Source organism: Entelurus aequoreus, linkage group LG03 (genome assembly GCF_033978785.1).
Source record: "Entelurus aequoreus isolate RoL-2023_Sb linkage group LG03, RoL_Eaeq_v1.1, whole genome shotgun sequence".
Lineage (NCBI taxonomy): Eukaryota > Metazoa > Chordata > Actinopteri > Syngnathiformes > Syngnathidae > Entelurus > Entelurus aequoreus.
In genome coordinates, this window is record NC_084733.1 from 53,751,115 (window position 1) to 53,768,396 (window position 17,282).

Consider the following 17,282-nt stretch of genomic DNA (forward strand, 5'->3'; position numbering starts at 1 on the left):
GTCCTGCTTTAAGACCTCCACCATTGTCCCTGTCCCCAAGAAAGCACGGATCACAGGACTTAATGACTACAGGCCGGTTGCGCTGACATCTGTGGTCATGAAGTCCTTTGAGCGCTTGGTCCTGCCCCACCTCAAGGACATCACCGCCCCCCTCCTGGACCCACTGCAGTTCGCCTACAGAGCCAACAGGTCTGTGGATGATGCAGTGAACCTGGCCCTCCACTTCATCCTGGAACATCTGGACTCCCCAGGAACCTACGCTAGGATCCTGTTTGTGGACTTCAGCTCTGCCTTCAACGCCATCTTCCCTGAACTGTTACGAGACAAGCTCTACCAGCTCAGCGTGCCCGACTCCCTCTGCAGTTGGATCAATTACTTCCTGACAGACCGAAGACAGCACATGCGGCTGGGGAAGATTGTGACGGACAGTCGAACCACGAACACTGGTACTCCTCAGGGCTGCGTACTTTCCCCCTTGCTCTTCTCCCTGTATACAAACTGCTGCACCTCCAGTCACCAGTCCGTAAAGCTGCTCAAGTTTGCGGATGACACTACCCTCATCGGGCTCATCTCGGATGGCGATGAGACCGCCTACAGGAGAGAGGTGGACCGGCTGGCGTCCTGGTGCAGCCTCAACAACCTGGAGCTGAACGCCCAGAAAACAGTGGAGATGATCATGGACTTCAGGAAAGTCACAGCCCCACCATCCCCCCTCACCCTGTGGACTCCTTCCGTTTCTTGGGCACCACCATCACCCAAGACCTCAAGTGGGAGCCGACCATCAGCTCCCTCATCAAGAAGGCCCAGCAGAGGATGTACTTCCTGCGGCAGCTGAGGAAACTTAAGGTGCCGACCGAGATGCTGGTGCAGTTTTACTCAGCCATCATCGAGTCCATTCTCACCTCCTCCATCACCGTGTGGTTCCCCGCGCCACAGTCCAGGATAAGCATCGACTGCAGCACATCGTACGTGCTGCTGAGAAGGTGATTGGCTGCAAGCTCCCATCCCTCAAGGACCTGTTCTCCTCCAGGACCAGGAGGCGTGTGGGTCGGATCACAGCTGACTCTTCTCACCCTGGACACAAACTATTCTCCCCTCTCCCCTTAGGCAGAAGACTACGGTCCATCCAGACCCACACCTCCCGCCACCTGAACAGTTTTTTCCCCTCGGCCATCAGGCACATGAACAATAACTCCTAACAGTAGCTCCTTTGAATTCCTTTCTAAGTCTATAACAAGATCTGATAGCTCAGTTAGAGCTCTTGTTATTACCAAATCTGTTATGTGTTTTATGTTGCACGATTGCACCAAGAAAAATTCCTAGTTTGTGAACCCGTTCTCAAACAATGGCAATAAAAACTATTCTCATTCTGATATGATTCTGATTAATTTCACAGAAGCATCACAATGTTCATAATTTCATTCAACAACAACTACAGTACTAATCATGACCGACTTCATGAGAGACAACAGACATAATAAAATTATCAATTACTGAACAATGTCAGCTCTCACTAGAATGCTGACTGATTGGATGTTCATATCTTGCCGTTTAGATTAAGATTTATTCATAATCTTCACAAAGAGTTTTAAAAAAAACCCGACAGTGCCGCTATCTCAATCAATCAATCAATGAATCAATGTTTACTTATATAGCCCTAAATCCCGAGTGTCTCAAAGGGCTGCACAAGCCACAACGACATCCTCGGCTCAGATCCCACATCAGGGCAAGAAAAAACTCAACCCAATGGGATGACAATCTATGACTATCTCCGAGTCTAAATTGAATGTCACAGATGACCAAAACGGTTTATGTCCATATCCTTCTACTATCCACTTGAGAGGCATGATTTATCAATTTGAAGTAACTCTTACCAATTTATAAGTGATCATGATGCACCAGCTGAGTATGTCAACCTTGTCGCTGCGCAAGATAGTTAGCACTTTATGGTGTGTATGGAGTAATGTTTGCGGTGTTTGGATGCACATTTAGAGTGATTTAAAGGCTAAATGAATTCCAAAATGGATACAATAGCAGCATTGCTAGCCACCTAGAACAAGCAGATTATTACGAATTAGAATGCAAAAAACTCCCAAAAAACAAAACACATTTTCTTGTCTCTCATAATGATTGTGAATGATAGGCAAAATTCCAAAAAAGTGCACTTCCCCTTTAAATTTTTGCACTTCATCACGTCTCCTAAGCATAAGCCAGACTCTCTGGTGGATGTGCACCACAGAAAAGTTAAGCCCTCACCATTGAATTGAAAATGAGCATCATGAAAAGCTCAGAGAGGAGAAACGCATACCACAACTGACCACACTTTTGGTCTCAAAGTCTTCACAGTCACGACCATCATTAAAAATAACCACTTTATCATTGAGCATGTTTAAGGATCTAATTCTATGAAAGTGACAATAATAACTAAGTCCTAGTGGTCTTATTAGTGCAATGGAAAGGTTGCTAATGCTTTGGCTACAACATACAGCTTAAATTTTAACGCCATATGCCTAAAATATTGTTTTGAAAATTAAAAATTGGGTGGATAGTGGAAGTGAAGTTTATGCGTTTTAATGCTTGTTCTAATTTGCCTTAAAAGGGGAACAACATTTTTTTAATTTGTTTTTATTTGCCTCCCATTATGACAAGAACACACATTCTTTTAAGGATTCTAAAGATAAAAAAAAAAAAAAAGGAGGATTCCAAATCTTATCTTATTGAACCTGAATATATGGAGGATGAACTGCTGGTTATAGAAGCTGCGCAAGCACAAAGGAAAGATAATACTTGGAGCAGACAGAAGCCGATCGGTGTGACTTGACTGTGTAAATGTGGAACTTGGAGCCAAGGTATGCCGACAGAAATGTAGTGCTTCTGCTGCACAGAATGGCTAACAATGTTATTATCGATGGAAATACTTTGTATCTGGCGAAGATGACAGTGCTAAAAAAAAATGCATTGCAACGAAAGATGTTGTGTATTATAAACTTAAAAGCCATCCAGCTGCTGATGCAGAAGCCAGCTTTCCTCTTGCTAATGCTGTAGAATGCCGCCACATGCTAATGTGTTACTAAGCTAGAAAGACAGTTTCTCGCTTTTACAATAACAATGTAGCGACAGCTTTGTTATTAAACAAGTAACCGAACGTAAATTGGCTTTTTTTTTTAAATTGGTGTTTTTTGGATGCATTTTTAGAGTGATTTAGAGGCAGAACAGATTGCATTAATTAGCTGCGTTGCTAGCCACCTAGAACTAACTGATTATTACAGATTAGAATGCAAGAAAACCCCAAAAACATACACTATGTTTTCTTGTCTCTCATATGAATAATAGGCAAAAGTCCGTAAAAGATGCATTCCCCTTTAAAAAGGGACCCTCTAATGCTGACAACATTAGAACTTATTTCATAGTCCTGGACCTAAAAGTTATGTCTACAGTAATATTCTGCCCCAAATAGACGCACAAGTTGGGCTTCTTTTCTAACAAACTTTAGCACATTTTGGAGCGCCCACCTTTAGCTCCAAAATGTGGGCAGGCCTGCATCAGCCTGCTGATGTCATCTACAGAAGACGGGTGGCGATTTCATATCGCGTAGTATGTGTTTTTTTAGCATCTTCTTGCCGAATGAAGGTATGTTCCTGCAGAATTTGAAGGAATTAACAAATATGTGTGCCAAATGCATTGATGCAGGTTGTAGCAATACAACTAAAGAAGGGGTCAGCCTGCATACATTTCCAAAGGATGGGAATATGAGGAGAGTATAGACCAGGGGTCACCAATGTGGTGCCCGCGGGCACCAGGTAGCCCGTAAGGACCAGATGAGTAGCCCGCTGGCCTGTTCTAAAAATAGCTCAAATAGCAGCACTTACCAGTGAGCTGCCTCTATTTTTTAAATTTTATTTATTTACTAGCAAGCTGGTCTCGCTTTGCTCGACATTTTTAATTCTAAGAGAGACAAAACCCAAATAGAATTTGAAAATCCAAGAAAATATTTTAAAAACTTGGTATTCTCTAACTGACAAAGAAACAGATAACAGATTTGGTGTCCAGTTCAAAGTGTGACATGATTTATGAAAAAATTTGAGAGTTGACTTTTGTATTTTACATGAGGTATTATTTGTACAAACATGGTGCAAAGTAATTCATGATTTGTTAAAAAATGTTAGTGGCTAGCTAGTTAAAATGGGATATTGTGATTTCACAAGACTGTCTTAGAAGTGATCATTTGAATATGTTCAATTTTAAAAATGTGCACTTAGAGAAAATATAAAAATAAAGTGTTGTATATTGATATTTATCTGTTTCTATATATATTTATTGTGAGAAATCCTTAAGATGATCAGTGTTTCCACAAAGATAAATATCATTAATTATTAATAATAACATAGAGTTAAAGGTAAATTGATCAAAATTGGCTATTTCTGGCAATTTATTTAAGTGTGTATCAAACTGGTAGCCCTTCGCATTAATCAGTACCCAAGAAGTAGCTCTTGGTTTCAAAAAGGTTCGGTGACCCCTGGTATAGACCCTTTTTGCTCATGCAAAATGGGGCAGACCAAGCGAGGGGAGTATAATTTGCAGTTATTTTAATTATTCCAACCTCGAAGATGTAGGGTTTTGCCCAGAGTTTGGATGAAAAAAATGGAAAAGACTAAACACGAATGCGATCCTGAAAACCGGGAGCACACACTAAGGGAGAAAGTAAAATCTTGTGGAAATGCAGCGAAACAAATTCTGACACTCAAAAACTAGACAAAAAGAAAAAAAGCCGCCAGTATTTTAATTAGTGACCTCTTCTACTGATGATTTCCTCAAGACGCTTGAGGAAATGCCGAAAAAGCATGAGGAAACATAGGCTATGGCAGGGGTCACCAACCTTTTTGAAACCAAGGGCTACTTCTTGGATACTGATTAATGCGAAGGGCTACCAGTTTGATACACACTTAAATAAATTGCCAGGAATAGCCAATTTGCTCAATTTACCTTTAACTCTATGTTATTATTAATAATTAATGATATTTATCTTTGTGGAAACACTGATCATCTTAATGATTTCTCACAATAAATATATATAGAAAGAGATAAATATCAATATGCAACACTTTATTTTTATATTTTCTCTAAGTGCACATTTTTAAAATTGAACATTTTCAAATGATCACTTCTAAGACAGTCTTGTGAAATCACAATATCCCATTTTAACTAGCTAGCCACTAACATTTTTTAACAAATCATGAATTACTTTGTACCATGTTTGTACAAATAATAACTCATGTAAAATACAAAAGTCAACTCTCAAATTTTTTAATAAATCATGTCACACTTTGAACTGGACACCAAATCTGTTATCTGTTTCTTTGTCAGTTAGAGAATACCAAGTTTTTAAAATATTTTCTTGGATTTTCAAATTCTATTTGAGTTTTGTCTCTCTTAGAATTAAAAATGTCGAGCAAAGCGAGACCAGCTTGCTAGTAAATAAATACAATTTAAAAAATAGAGGCAGCTCACTGGTAAGTGCTGCTATTTGAGCTATTTTTATAACAGGCCAGCGGGCTACTCATCTGGTCCTAACGGGCTACCTGGTGCCCACGGGCACCGCGTTGGTGACCCCTGGGCTATGGTGTCTAAGGAAGATGAGATGGAGAAGTAGGGATTACCGGGAATGGCAATGATTTAATATTTATTTTTTGCTGATAATGTTAACTATATCAGTTTTGAAGTTGTCATGGACCATAGCGACAAAAACCTGAAATTAGGTGATGAAAATAATAGTTTTACATGCCTTTACCCAGGAAATGGGCTTCATTTCTGTAGATGACACCAAAAGAGGGCGGCATATCGAGTCTGGCGATGACGATTCATTTCAGGAGTAAAAAATACATGAAAAGAACTTCTTAGTGAAGTTACAGTCATCTGGGCGCTAAGTGTCCTTTAAGGTTCAAGGTAAAGCTGCTAGTGGGGATGATAAGGCAGCAAATTAATTTCCTGATGTGTTGACTAAGGTTATATAAAATCTATTTATTGAATCAAAACTATTTATTGAAACAAAAATATTGAAAATCACTGATTATCTTGAGCCTTATTTACAAATGAGGCATCATCAATCATCTATTAGAAATGTATCTAATTATGTTACACTTTATTATTAACTATTTATTCATGTGAACTTTTTGGATTATTTGTTTATGTTACAAACTGAACACAGGAAGTAAACAAAAGTGTTAGTTAGAATCGGAAAAGTGGTTAGATTAAATATGTGATGTATCAGAATGCAACAACATGCATGTTTGAGATAAACTAAAACAATAATAAACTATTACACAAGGATAAAGGGTAGGGAATTGTTCTCCATTTCATTATTTTTTAATACGACACGTCATGTCCTTAATTTGCTGCGTGTACAGTGTGAGAGATATTTCTGTCAATTTAGGTAGGTATGTAGTTCTGTCTTACACTGAGATTTGATTTACAATGTGTTGTAAGAACGAGGACCACCTGTACTAGCTGAATGAAATAAGGAACTATTGGTTGTTTCACAAATAGAGTAGGAAATAACAATTAAAAAACACAACACTTACTTTTCCTGGTTTTTGTAGCGCTCGTCCTCCAAGATCTTCATATGAATTGATTCCTTCAGAAGACAACAGAAGTCCAAATATGATTTTTTTTTTTTAATGACAACGTACAGCAGTAGCCTATGCGTACAGGTTTTCTCTCGTTTGTTTTAAAACTTATTTTTAACATTAGCCGATATAATGACACACATGGAAAATCAAAACAGATAATGCAATGTTCACACCTTTAAGATTTTGAGATGTTATCCTGAGTGAGGTAACAAAGATTGTTGGTCACTCTCTCACCTGTCAGATCACAAAGCTTGAGGAGGAGGTGTATGGAATACCCTGCAAGGCTGGATACAAGTATCAACAGAATACTAGACAGGAAGTGCGAATAAAAGGATATTAGCTTGACAGTCATATTAATGTAAGCTGTTGTGAGAGTGTGCCTACCAGAAGCCAACTATGCCGGTGCTTGCCATGGCATAAGCTAAACCCAGAATACCGCTGCCCATGATCGCATTCATCAGGTTAAACACTGACGAGGCAAAGGAAGCGCCTTTAATCCCACTCTGCTGCATAGAACATAAAGAGAAATGTGGTTAACAAAACAGAAGTAATCAAATTACTATAATTGCATCTTATAATGTGGTGAACAACTGGCCAGTACTGAAGATTGATCTCATGAAGAGCAACACAGTGGCATGTAGGATCAGGGAATGGAAATGGAAATGGATCGAATAGGATTTGAGCTGCAGGCTGCGGGACAGCTGCCTGAGCTCAGGATAAGGGGAGCTGCCCAAACTGATTGACCCCCTTTAATAGGGATATCCTGGAAAGGACGAGTGGCACACTGGTGTCAGTGTCACAACAAGTGTGGATTGACCTGCGGGCCGAGGATACTCTGGAAGTAACTGACACCAGCTGGAAGAAAATGTACAGTCATCGCTTCACAACAACAGGCTTTTTGACTCAACAATAAAACTGAGTTGTACATTCACCAGCGTAACTTTTTATGGGCTTATTCTCGGTCAGTGACACAGACCAGACGGCGCACTAACCAGTTGTGAAGCGCTTGTTAAGTTAAACGGCAGCTACTGCCCACCAAAACAAGAGCTTCTCTCGAAGGCAAAGACCAGAGGAGCTTCTGACTGACCTCATAAACTTGACTGATTACGCCTACTTTTTGTGTCATTCTAACAATATAACTTTTTTTATCGATAGTTATTAGAATAAAACATAATCAACAAGGCAAACAAATGAGTACAACTAAAATGTGACATTTTTAAATTAAAGATGCAAATTAGAATACAATCAAAATGACACAGCCACCTTAGTACACCGACTTTGGCGTGTTCGCTACATTCTAAACATTTATATTCTGATAGACTGAACATTCTGAGTTATGAATTGTAACATCACCATACACTAGTTCGGGGGTCTCCAACCTTTTTTTCTTCTGAGAACTATTTTTACAAAATAAAAATGGCAGACAGCTCGTCATTTTTGTCACGTTTATTTGTGTAGCTTATTTCAACCAAAAGGGAATACACAAGTGTGAACACCGCATTAACAACGTGTTGGTATCCACAACTCACGTTTTGCAATACAACATTTTGTTAATCCGTATCTTATATTTCAGTACGCATTTTTTTTCTAGCAAGGATTTTTTTTTTTTTTTGGACAAAAACGATTTTGTGTTTTATTTATATGGCTGGCAACATTCAAATTGTACTTTTATAAAGCAGATTTCGATTGAAACAAAACGGCTACTGTCTTCATGCTATTTTGTGGTCATTTGTCATCTGAATTGAAAAGTTATGTAAAAATACTGAGAGTTTAAGAACATATTATTTGACTTAAAACAAACAAAAAAATACACTAAGCACACGTTCATATTTAGAACACATAAATATATTTAAATGTAGTAAACAAGTGAATCATTTTAGTTGTGCTTTCTATTAGAAGACACGATGGATTCTACTTACATTTAACAGTGGCGTCGCTTCGGTGTGTGCATTCCCGTTGATACTCATTTTCCTCGAGAAAAAAAAAACACACACCACCCCACAACTGAAATAAAGCCTCACGAAGTCTTTGGTGCAAAAACAGACACAATTACAGCCCCATAGTCTCACTCTTCTCTCATTTCCAGCTTGTTATTGTTGCCTATGAGTGACCAAGTCACGTGCCTGTCATTTCCGTCGCATGTATGACATTCCTACAAAAACGGACCAATCAGAGACAGACTTTATGCTCATTCGACCAATCAGCCGAGAGTTTCGGTCCAGTGGGAATGACGTCATTCTTGACACATGGCTGCGACTGAAGGATGTTGAGGTGAGTTCCCACTGATTTTTCATGTGATAAGCGAATAAACAGCGAATACTTTATACTTGATAGATTTTTTTTCATAGAAATAGTTAGTTTGTGTACCTTTATGCTTCACAACAACGGAAATTCCGTAATTACAGGCTCATCATCCGAGTTTTTTCACAAGTGCAGACACGAAACAAGCTAAACGTTTCCTCTGTGTGGCGGACCCTCATCTCTCCAGCCCCCACCTCTATTAACTGTGCAGTGAATACCCCGATGGAGCACAAATTATACAAACCGCCTCCACAAGTCCGCGGTATGACGTCTTTGGACAAAGAGGCTTTCACACAGGCCATCACCGTCCCAGCTCTACGGGTGCCGACGCGGTTAATCAACAAAGTGACGAAGAGCTTGAAAAAGTCCACCATCCAGCGTCCAGGGATATGCAGAGTGGTGCAGGACAATGAGGACAGTCCAGACTTTAAGCTGGTGCTGTTGGACCCTCACAGAGTGTCCTCACTGAACTCTTTTAGCGAGCTTGAGGCAGAAGCTCTCAGGTCATTCGACGTATTGGAGGAGCTGCAGTACTATGAGCTGAGGTTGACCTACGAGAACCTGAAGAGTGAGGAGGTGCTGGAGGCTGTGCTCCCTCCCGGCCAGGATGTGACGTCTGCGTTCAGCCGAGTGGGACACATAGCACACATGAACCTGAGGGACCACCAGCTGCCGTACAGGAACCTCATTGGTGAGACACACATGAATCATATCTTCATCAGAGGCCTGCCAAAAAACAATTTATCGATCGTTGAAGCACCTGCTTGGGTTATCAATTCACTGGTTTTCTCCACCCTGTAGGTCAAGTGATCATGGACAAGAACCCTGGTGTCACCTGTGTGGTCAACAAAACAAATATGATCAACTCAACATATCGCAACTTCAAGATGGAGGTGCTGGCTGGAGAGGAGAACATGGTCACCAAAGTAGGTTCTCCAAAGACATTGAAGTCGCTAACGATGCTCAGCACTGTTTTCAACAGTACTGTCACACCAGTGCAAATAATGAACTTGTAATTATTGTAATGAATTTGGGGTACTGCTAAAAAAAAAGAAAGAAAAGTGATTCATCACCGAATCTCAATTTCCATTTATCCTGATTCTGAATTGTTTTCATAATTTGTTTTAAATTATTTTCTTTTTAGCTATCATCGTGCTTACTCGCTCCACATATACGTCCGCAACCAAGAGGAGCGTATCATTTTTATACTGAATAATGTATTCAGGAATCAGTTGGAATCAAAAATTGATTCTGAATCCCTAGTGTGCATTAGGAGTGCTGGAAAAAAATCCATCTACATTTGAATTGCGATTCTTATTATTCCGATTTGATTATACATTTTTAAGAATCTATTTTTATTTTATTTTAAAGAATTTGTGTGAATGTTGTCTATCTGTGTTGGCCCTGCGATGATGTGGCGACTTGTCCAGGGTGTACCCTGCCTTCCGAATGCAGCGACTCCGAGAGGGACAAGCGGTAGGAAATGGATGGATGGATTTTTAAAAAGTTGATTAGGCCATCACCCTGCTGAATCACTGTGTGTATACACGTCATATATCAGTGGAGTTATAATTTAAAAAGTTAATGCACTGAACAAAAATATAAACGCAAAACTTTTGTTTTTGCTCCCATTTTTCATGAGTTGAACTCAAAAATCGAAAACTTTTACTATATACACAAAATATTTATTCCTCTCAAATATTGTTCACAAATCTGTCTAAATCTGTGTTAGTGAGCACTTCTTATTTGCCAAGATAATCCATCCCACCTCACAGGTGTGGCATATCAAGATGCTGCTTAAACAGCATGATTATTGCACGGGTGTGCCTCAGGCTGCCCTCAATAAAAAGTTCACACAGCACAATGCCACAGATGTCGCAAGTTTTTAGGGAGCGTGCAGTTGGCATCCTGACTGCAGGAAGGTCCAGCAGAGCTTTTGCCCGTGAATTGAACGTTCATTTCCCTACCATAAGCCATCTCCAAAGGCGTTTTAAAAAATTTGGCAGTACATCCAACCAGCCTCACAACCGCTGACCGCGTGTAACCACACCAGCACAGGACCTCCACATCCAGCAGGTGCACCTCCATGATCGTCTGAGATTGCCACCCGGACAGCTGCTGCAACAATTGCATAATTTTTGCACAAACTGAGAGAAACCGTCTCAGGGAAGCTCATCTGCATGTTGGTCGTCCTCATCGGGGTCTCAACTTGACTGCAGTTCGTCGTCGTAACCAACTTGAGTGGGCAAATGCTCACATTCGATGGCGTCTGGCATGTAGGAGAGGTGTTCTCTTCGCGGATGAATCACGGTTTTCCCTGCTCGGCAGACAACGTGTGTGGCGTTGTGTGAGAGAGCGGTTTGCTGATGTCAAAGTTGTGAATCGAGTGGCCCATGGTGGGGGCGGGGTTATGGTATGGGCAGGTGTATGTTATGGACAACGAACGCATGTGCATTTTATTGATGGCATTTTGAATGCACAGAGATACCGTGAGGAGATCCTGAGGCCCATTGTTGTGCCATTCACCCGAGACAATCGCCTCATGTTGCAGCATGACAATGCACGGCCCATGTTGCAAGGATCTGTACACAATTCCTGGAAGCTAAAAACATCCCAGTTCTTGCATGGCCAGCATCTCACCGAGCATGTCACCACTTCTGTGAGGTGGGATGGATTATCTTGGCAAAGAAGAAGTGTTCACTAACACAGATTTGTGAACAATATTTAAGAGGAATAGGTATTTTCTATATATAGTAGAAGTTTTAGATCTTTAAGTTCAACTCATGAAAAATGGGAGCAAAAACAAAAGTGTTGCATTTACCGTATATTTTTGTTTAGTATATATATATACCATACCAATAAAAACTTTTTCAAGATACGTTTTGAGGGAAAAAATTTATTACAAAATACAAAACAAAAATAAATCATGTTTTCATCTGGTAGTATGTTGCCATAAAAATAATATTCCTTAACTGCTTGATAGTTTCTCTCTGCTGGATTGATTTTCATTATCTTGAAGTCAGCATGACTCCCGTTGTTTGCTAACTTTCTCAACCGACCCTTTTCTCAGCTCTGCACTTTATGTGACAGGAAGAAAAGCTCTGACTAACTTGGTAAATAGTTGCTTGGCATTACCCCTTCGTTATGTATACATCTTCAGAACCTGAATAAAATGTCGTTTTTTTTCAAGACTTCTTTGAAAAATATCTTACAATGGAACAATACTGTACAGTATAATTACCAAATAAATAAATATTAAAAGGCCCTGAATATGAAAACCAATGAGGACGTACAAGTTAATCCTCGGATGCTTGTTCAAATGAGCTTTCGTGAGGTATGCTGATGTGTCACATGAGAGTGTGCATGATGATGTGTGACTTTTTAGGCCTATTTTTCTCCAGAAAACTGGCCTGTACCTGCATTTACCGTAATAGCTTTTGAAGCTTTCAAGTTTTAAGGTTCTGATGTTGTTCTCCTGTGCATCTGTTTTCCAGGTAAAAGAAAACGGGGTTATGTACGAGTTTGACTTTTCTCGTGTGTACTGGAACTCGAGGCTGAGCACAGAGCACCAGCGTGTGGTGCAGCTCGTCAAACGCGGTGACACCGTATTTGATGTGTTCGCTGGCGTAGGACCCTTCGCCATCCCGGCAGCTAAGTTGGGTGCCACTGTGTTGGCCAACGACCTCAACCCGGAGTCTTACAAGTGGCTGCAACACAACAGCAAAGTGAACAAGGTGGAAGGCAAAGTCAAAACTTTCAACATGGACGGCCGAGAGTTCATCCGAGGTCCACTCAAGAAAGAGCTGCCCACGCTGCTGAAAGGACAAAGTGCGGTGCACGTGGTAATGAACCTGCCTGCTTTGGCCCTGGAGTTTTTGGATGCCTTCAGAGGCCTCCTGTATCAGGAGAACGAAGAGAACGTCCCCACAGTTCACTGCTACGGCTTCTCTAAAGACGACAACCCAGAGAAGGACGTAGTAGATAAAGCGTCCCAAAGCATCGGGTTCCCTCTAGAGAACCGCTGCTCTGTACATTTTGTACGGAACGTCGCTCCCAACAAAGATATGATGTGTGTGAGCTTCACCCTCCCTAAAGAAGTCCTCTTCAGCCACAATGATGCGCAGACTGGTGAGAATTCATCTCCAAAAACAATGAATCATTCTGGATTACATACTGTGTGAAAAAGAACACAACATTAGGTACCAGGGCTGCAACGATTTATCAATTATTTTGATTAGAAAAAAGCTTTGATTTATATTTTGTTGCTTCGATTAATCGTTTGAGTGTAACTAATAACAATAGGTACAATTCGGGCTGTATATAAGAAGGTAAAATTAGTTTAATAGAAGGTAAAACATGGTAAAATAAGATGATAAAGGGTCAAAGAAGGTTAAAAAAAAAAGGTAAAAGATTATTGGAAGCAGAATTTTATTGTATTTAAACTATTTTCCATGAAATACACATTTAGGCTATGGTGGGTTTTATCTGATAACTCAATTGCAGAAATTAATCGATATCTTACTCGATTGCTAAAATAATGGAAAGCTGCAGCCCTTTTAAGGTACATATGGGATACAAAATAAAAATAGTTACAATAAACCGGCTTGCTTTTATTTGACAATGTTAGAGAAGTATTCATTTACCTATATATTTGTGTTTGTAGTTTGATTTTAATTCCTGACTATCTTTTCTTGATTATGCACAGAGTCTTCAGAGGAACCGGCGCCCAAAAGGCAAAAGCATGAGACGGCAGATTCAACATAGAATTGTATTTAATTCTTTTTTTATTTTATTTTATTTTTTATAAATCTCACATCATGAACTTTTATGCGAGGAAATATTTGCATCAGCCATTTTTTTCCACACACATGTGCCTCATCCTCCTCGCTGGCTCCTATCCTGGCCAGGAAGACGCGCTGGCTATCATTCATCAGCTTGCAGGAGAAACAATCGCATTAATTTACTTTATTAAGTGCATGAATAATATTGTGGAGTGAGCAAGCATGACAATTTTATTTTCACTTGATGGATTATTTACTGTTGCCAAATTATTACGATTTTTAATCACATTCACAAGTATTGATGTGAATTAATTTAGATAAATCAGAGTAAATAGCCATCCATCATCATCTTCCGCTTATCGGGGGTCGGGTCGCGGGAGCAGCAGAAAAACCTAGACTTGCCTTAAATATACAATTTTAATCTATATTAATCGTGTTTCATTGTGCATAAAGACTCAAGGAAGAAGGGAATACTGTATATACTGTATTACCTTAACATGTTTATGAAACACTACTAGCATATCAACAACAAACATTTCTAAACATTTACATTTGTCCATCACCACATCGCACTTCGATGTTTGCGGCCTCATTTTGTCGAATACTTTTTTATTTCTTTTACCAAAATAAAACAATTTCAAGCATAAAAATGACTAAGTGAACAAAATTATAAATACTGCAGTATTGGCCACGAGATGAGACCAAACCAATCAGAGTGCCGTGTTCAGTATCGTGGCAGCTGATTGGCTCAGCTCTCATAGTGTTATAAAACTTATTTAAAAGGTTTTTATGCTCTGCCTATTAAAATATTTGCTTTCTAATTAATAATTCCAACTTCTCAGAAAGTAATTTGGGGCGGTATAGCTCGGTTGGTAGAGCGGCCGTGCCAGCAACTTGAGGGTTGCAGGTTCGATCCCCGCTTCCGCCATCCTAGTCACTGCTGTTGTGTCCTTGGGCAGGACACTTTACCCACCTGCTCCCAGTGCCACCCACACTGGTTTAAATGTAACTTAGATATTGGGTTTCACTATGTAAAGCGCTTTGAGCCACTAGAGAAAAGCGCTATATAAATATAATTCACTTCACTTCACTTCAATTTACCATGGCCAGGCCCCAGAACTAATTAACTGAGATAAACAAGGGTTTACTCTAAACACATTGTGAACCTGCTACTCCTTTTGTGTCATTAATGTAGTATTTTAAGCTGAAAGTTCTTCGGGAAAAAGACAACTCCTTCCTGCAAGTGTGTACATACACTACCGTTCAAAAGTTTGGGGTCACATTGAAATGTCCTTATTTTTGAAGGAAAAGCACTGTACTTTTCAATGAAGATAACTTTAAACTAGTCTTAACTTTAAAGAAATACACTCTATACATTGCTAATGTGGTAAATGACTATTCTAGCTGCAAATGTCTGGTTTTTGGTGCAATATCTACATAGGTGTATAGAGGCCCATTTCCAGAAACTATCACTCCAGTGTTCTAATGGTACAATGTGTTTGCTCATTGGCTCAGAAGGCTAATTGATGATTACAAAACCCTTGTGCAATCATGTTCACACATCTGAAAACAGTTTAGCAAGTTACAGAAGCTACAAAACTGACCTTCCTTAGAGCAGATTGAGTTTCTGGAGCATCACATTTGTGGGGTCAATTAAACGCTCAAAATGGCCAGAAAAAGAGAACTTTCATCTGAAACTCGACAGTATATTCTTGTTCTTAGAAATGAAGGCTATTCCACAAAATTGTTTGGGTGACCCCAAACTTTTGAACGGTAGTGTAATACTTTGTCGGTCAACTGTGCCATAATTTTTTTTGTACTCAAATTTACAGTGGCGAGTTCCAACGTGTTATTTAGCATCTTCCATATTGACTTGTTAAATTCTGCAACCTGTCACTAGCTGATCAACTTCTTACTTGTGTGACGGGACACTACTTGGACAAACTGCTCACAATGCATTGCCAGAGATGTTTTAAGGATTTTGAATCATAATACACTGCAGAGATACGTTAATTGCGTAAAAAATGTAATAATGATAATGAATTAATCTGCATAAATGCATTATTTTTGTTATCTTTTATTAAAAACTGTTCTTCCAGGACCTGCCACAAAGAACAACATAAAGACAATTGGAAGTTTCTTTAAAGCAAACAAAACAAGACAAAGAATGTTATCAGAAAAACTGATTTCTTTCATATGTAGGCGCATGGCCGTGGATCAAAACAGGAACTAGAGAATCACAAATGCAATTCAAAACTTTAAATTTGTGATTCACATTTTTTTGCATAATGGCTGACATTTGTTTCCCTTAGTTTGCGCAATGTACAAGCACAATAAGCATATAGTTGAATAATTGTGTCACTTAAAGGTGGACATCATTATCTTAGTAAAGGCAATAATAATTAATACAGCTCTTGCATTGAATGTTGATTTTGTCTCCTTTTAGGCTGGTCGAGTGGATTCCATTTGTTTTACAACCAAGTTGTTTATAGAGATGCTTTATATTTCTAAGCTTCCACTGAGTTGCTTCATTTTTAAATAAACTACTGTAAGAGACTGTGGTAATTGTGATTTATTTATGCATAAAAGTGACACAGAAAAATATTTTACATCTCTGTTTACACTGACCACCATGAAAATGTTTGTCCTCTTCAGTGATGTATTTGTCGTCGGCCCTTTATTTGAAAAAGAGTTTGAGGTCAGCCCGTCAGTGAGAAGAGGCCACTGAAAGCATCCTGGATGGCTCGATGACACGCCAACGCCGAGCTGTATCCTCCAGCTGTGTCCTGAGGCATGGCTGCCCGCACATGGTTCAAGTATCTGTAAACACACATCTTCCCATCAGTGACGTCATGGAAGGTACTTTGTAAATAACGACACAGACTGACAGCGTGCGGAGTAACCGGAGTATAGGTTTATCCATCATTAAATCCACACTGCTTAAGTTATTTTTTCTGGACCATTTTTCTCCTTTGATGAGATTAACACAGACAGATGTAGTCGTACGCTAAAACTGGGACAAACCTTGTGCCCAAAAGCCTGTACAACGCGGCTCTATTAAGGTATTATAGGTGTCTCTTGTTTGTAAGTGCTTACAGATGTATGCTGCCAGAGTCTCTTAGGTCCTGAAGCAAAGCTCAACGTCAGTGTTTGTTCACGTTTTCACACATTACAAAAAAAAAGTGAAGAAAAACAGTTTCCTCGTCATCTCTAATAAGTGCACTCTCAATTCTCTTACAGCCTCTCACATAAGCTAAAGAAGCTTAAATAAATTGCTGTAAGAGACTGTGGAGTTGTGATTTATTTATTTGCAAACACTTCCCGTTTCAATACACATACGACAACTGAAATGTGGCAAAAGCATGCCAGGCCAGTAGTTGGCGATGCTACGTGTATGTGCAAAAACATCCTATACAAAAATGTTCTCGTGCCCATGAAGACTGAATTCACCCATCTTTTCTACATGGGCAACATTAAATATCTGGATCAGAAATATAACATTTTACCTTAAAAAGTACTGTTCATGGTAATTAGATGAATAATATAGCATTGTACTGTATATACAAATACCCAA

General features: G+C 39.5%; 3 protein-coding genes across 4 annotated transcripts in view; 1 reads left to right on the forward strand and 2 right to left on the reverse strand.

Moving 5' to 3' along the window:
• slc38a6 (solute carrier family 38 member 6) overlaps positions 1 to 9,578 on the reverse strand; it is a 66,295-nt gene extending 56,717 nt beyond the window's left edge. Inside the window, exons 1-4 of one of the 2 annotated variants that reach the window (XM_062042159.1) lie at positions 8,546 to 9,578; positions 7,011 to 7,132; positions 6,861 to 6,934; positions 6,579 to 6,631 (exon numbers count right to left, since the gene is read on the reverse strand). In XM_062042159.1, the coding sequence (XP_061898143.1) occupies positions 6,579 to 6,631; positions 6,861 to 6,934; positions 7,011 to 7,132; positions 8,546 to 8,593 (297 nt within the window). In that variant the 5' untranslated portion in view covers positions 8,594 to 9,578. The remainder of the gene's footprint in view (positions 1 to 6,578; positions 6,632 to 6,860; positions 6,935 to 7,010; positions 7,133 to 8,545) is intronic. The other variant, XM_062042158.1, reaches the window with a different exon arrangement.
• On the forward strand, positions 8,820 to 16,265 carry trmt5 (tRNA methyltransferase 5). Its single transcript, XM_062042157.1, has 5 exons — positions 8,820 to 8,897; positions 9,032 to 9,618; positions 9,729 to 9,853; positions 12,422 to 13,055; positions 13,633 to 16,265. The coding sequence occupies exons 1-5, from the start codon at positions 8,890 to 8,892 to the stop codon at positions 13,689 to 13,691; spliced, it is 1,413 nt and encodes a 470-aa protein (XP_061898141.1). The 5' UTR covers positions 8,820 to 8,889; the 3' UTR covers positions 13,692 to 16,265.
• mnat1 (MNAT1 component of CDK activating kinase) overlaps positions 15,821 to 17,282 on the reverse strand; it is a 140,644-nt gene continuing 139,182 nt past the window's right edge. The window contains exon 8 of the mRNA XM_062042161.1: positions 15,821 to 16,528. Coding sequence (XP_061898145.1) covers positions 16,408 to 16,528 — 121 coding nt within the window. The 3' untranslated portion in view covers positions 15,821 to 16,407. The remainder of the gene's footprint in view (positions 16,529 to 17,282) is intronic.

Bases quoted from the DNA above. Each gene is read 5' to 3' on its own strand.
- trmt5 (XM_062042157.1), top strand. The intron at 9,619-9,728 runs GTGAGACACACA...TCCACCCTGTAG, and splicing joins GCCGTACAGGAACCTCATTG to GTCAAGTGATCATGGACAAG. The intron at 9,854-12,421 runs GTAGGTTCTCCA...TCTGTTTTCCAG, and splicing joins AGGAGAACATGGTCACCAAA to GTAAAAGAAAACGGGGTTAT.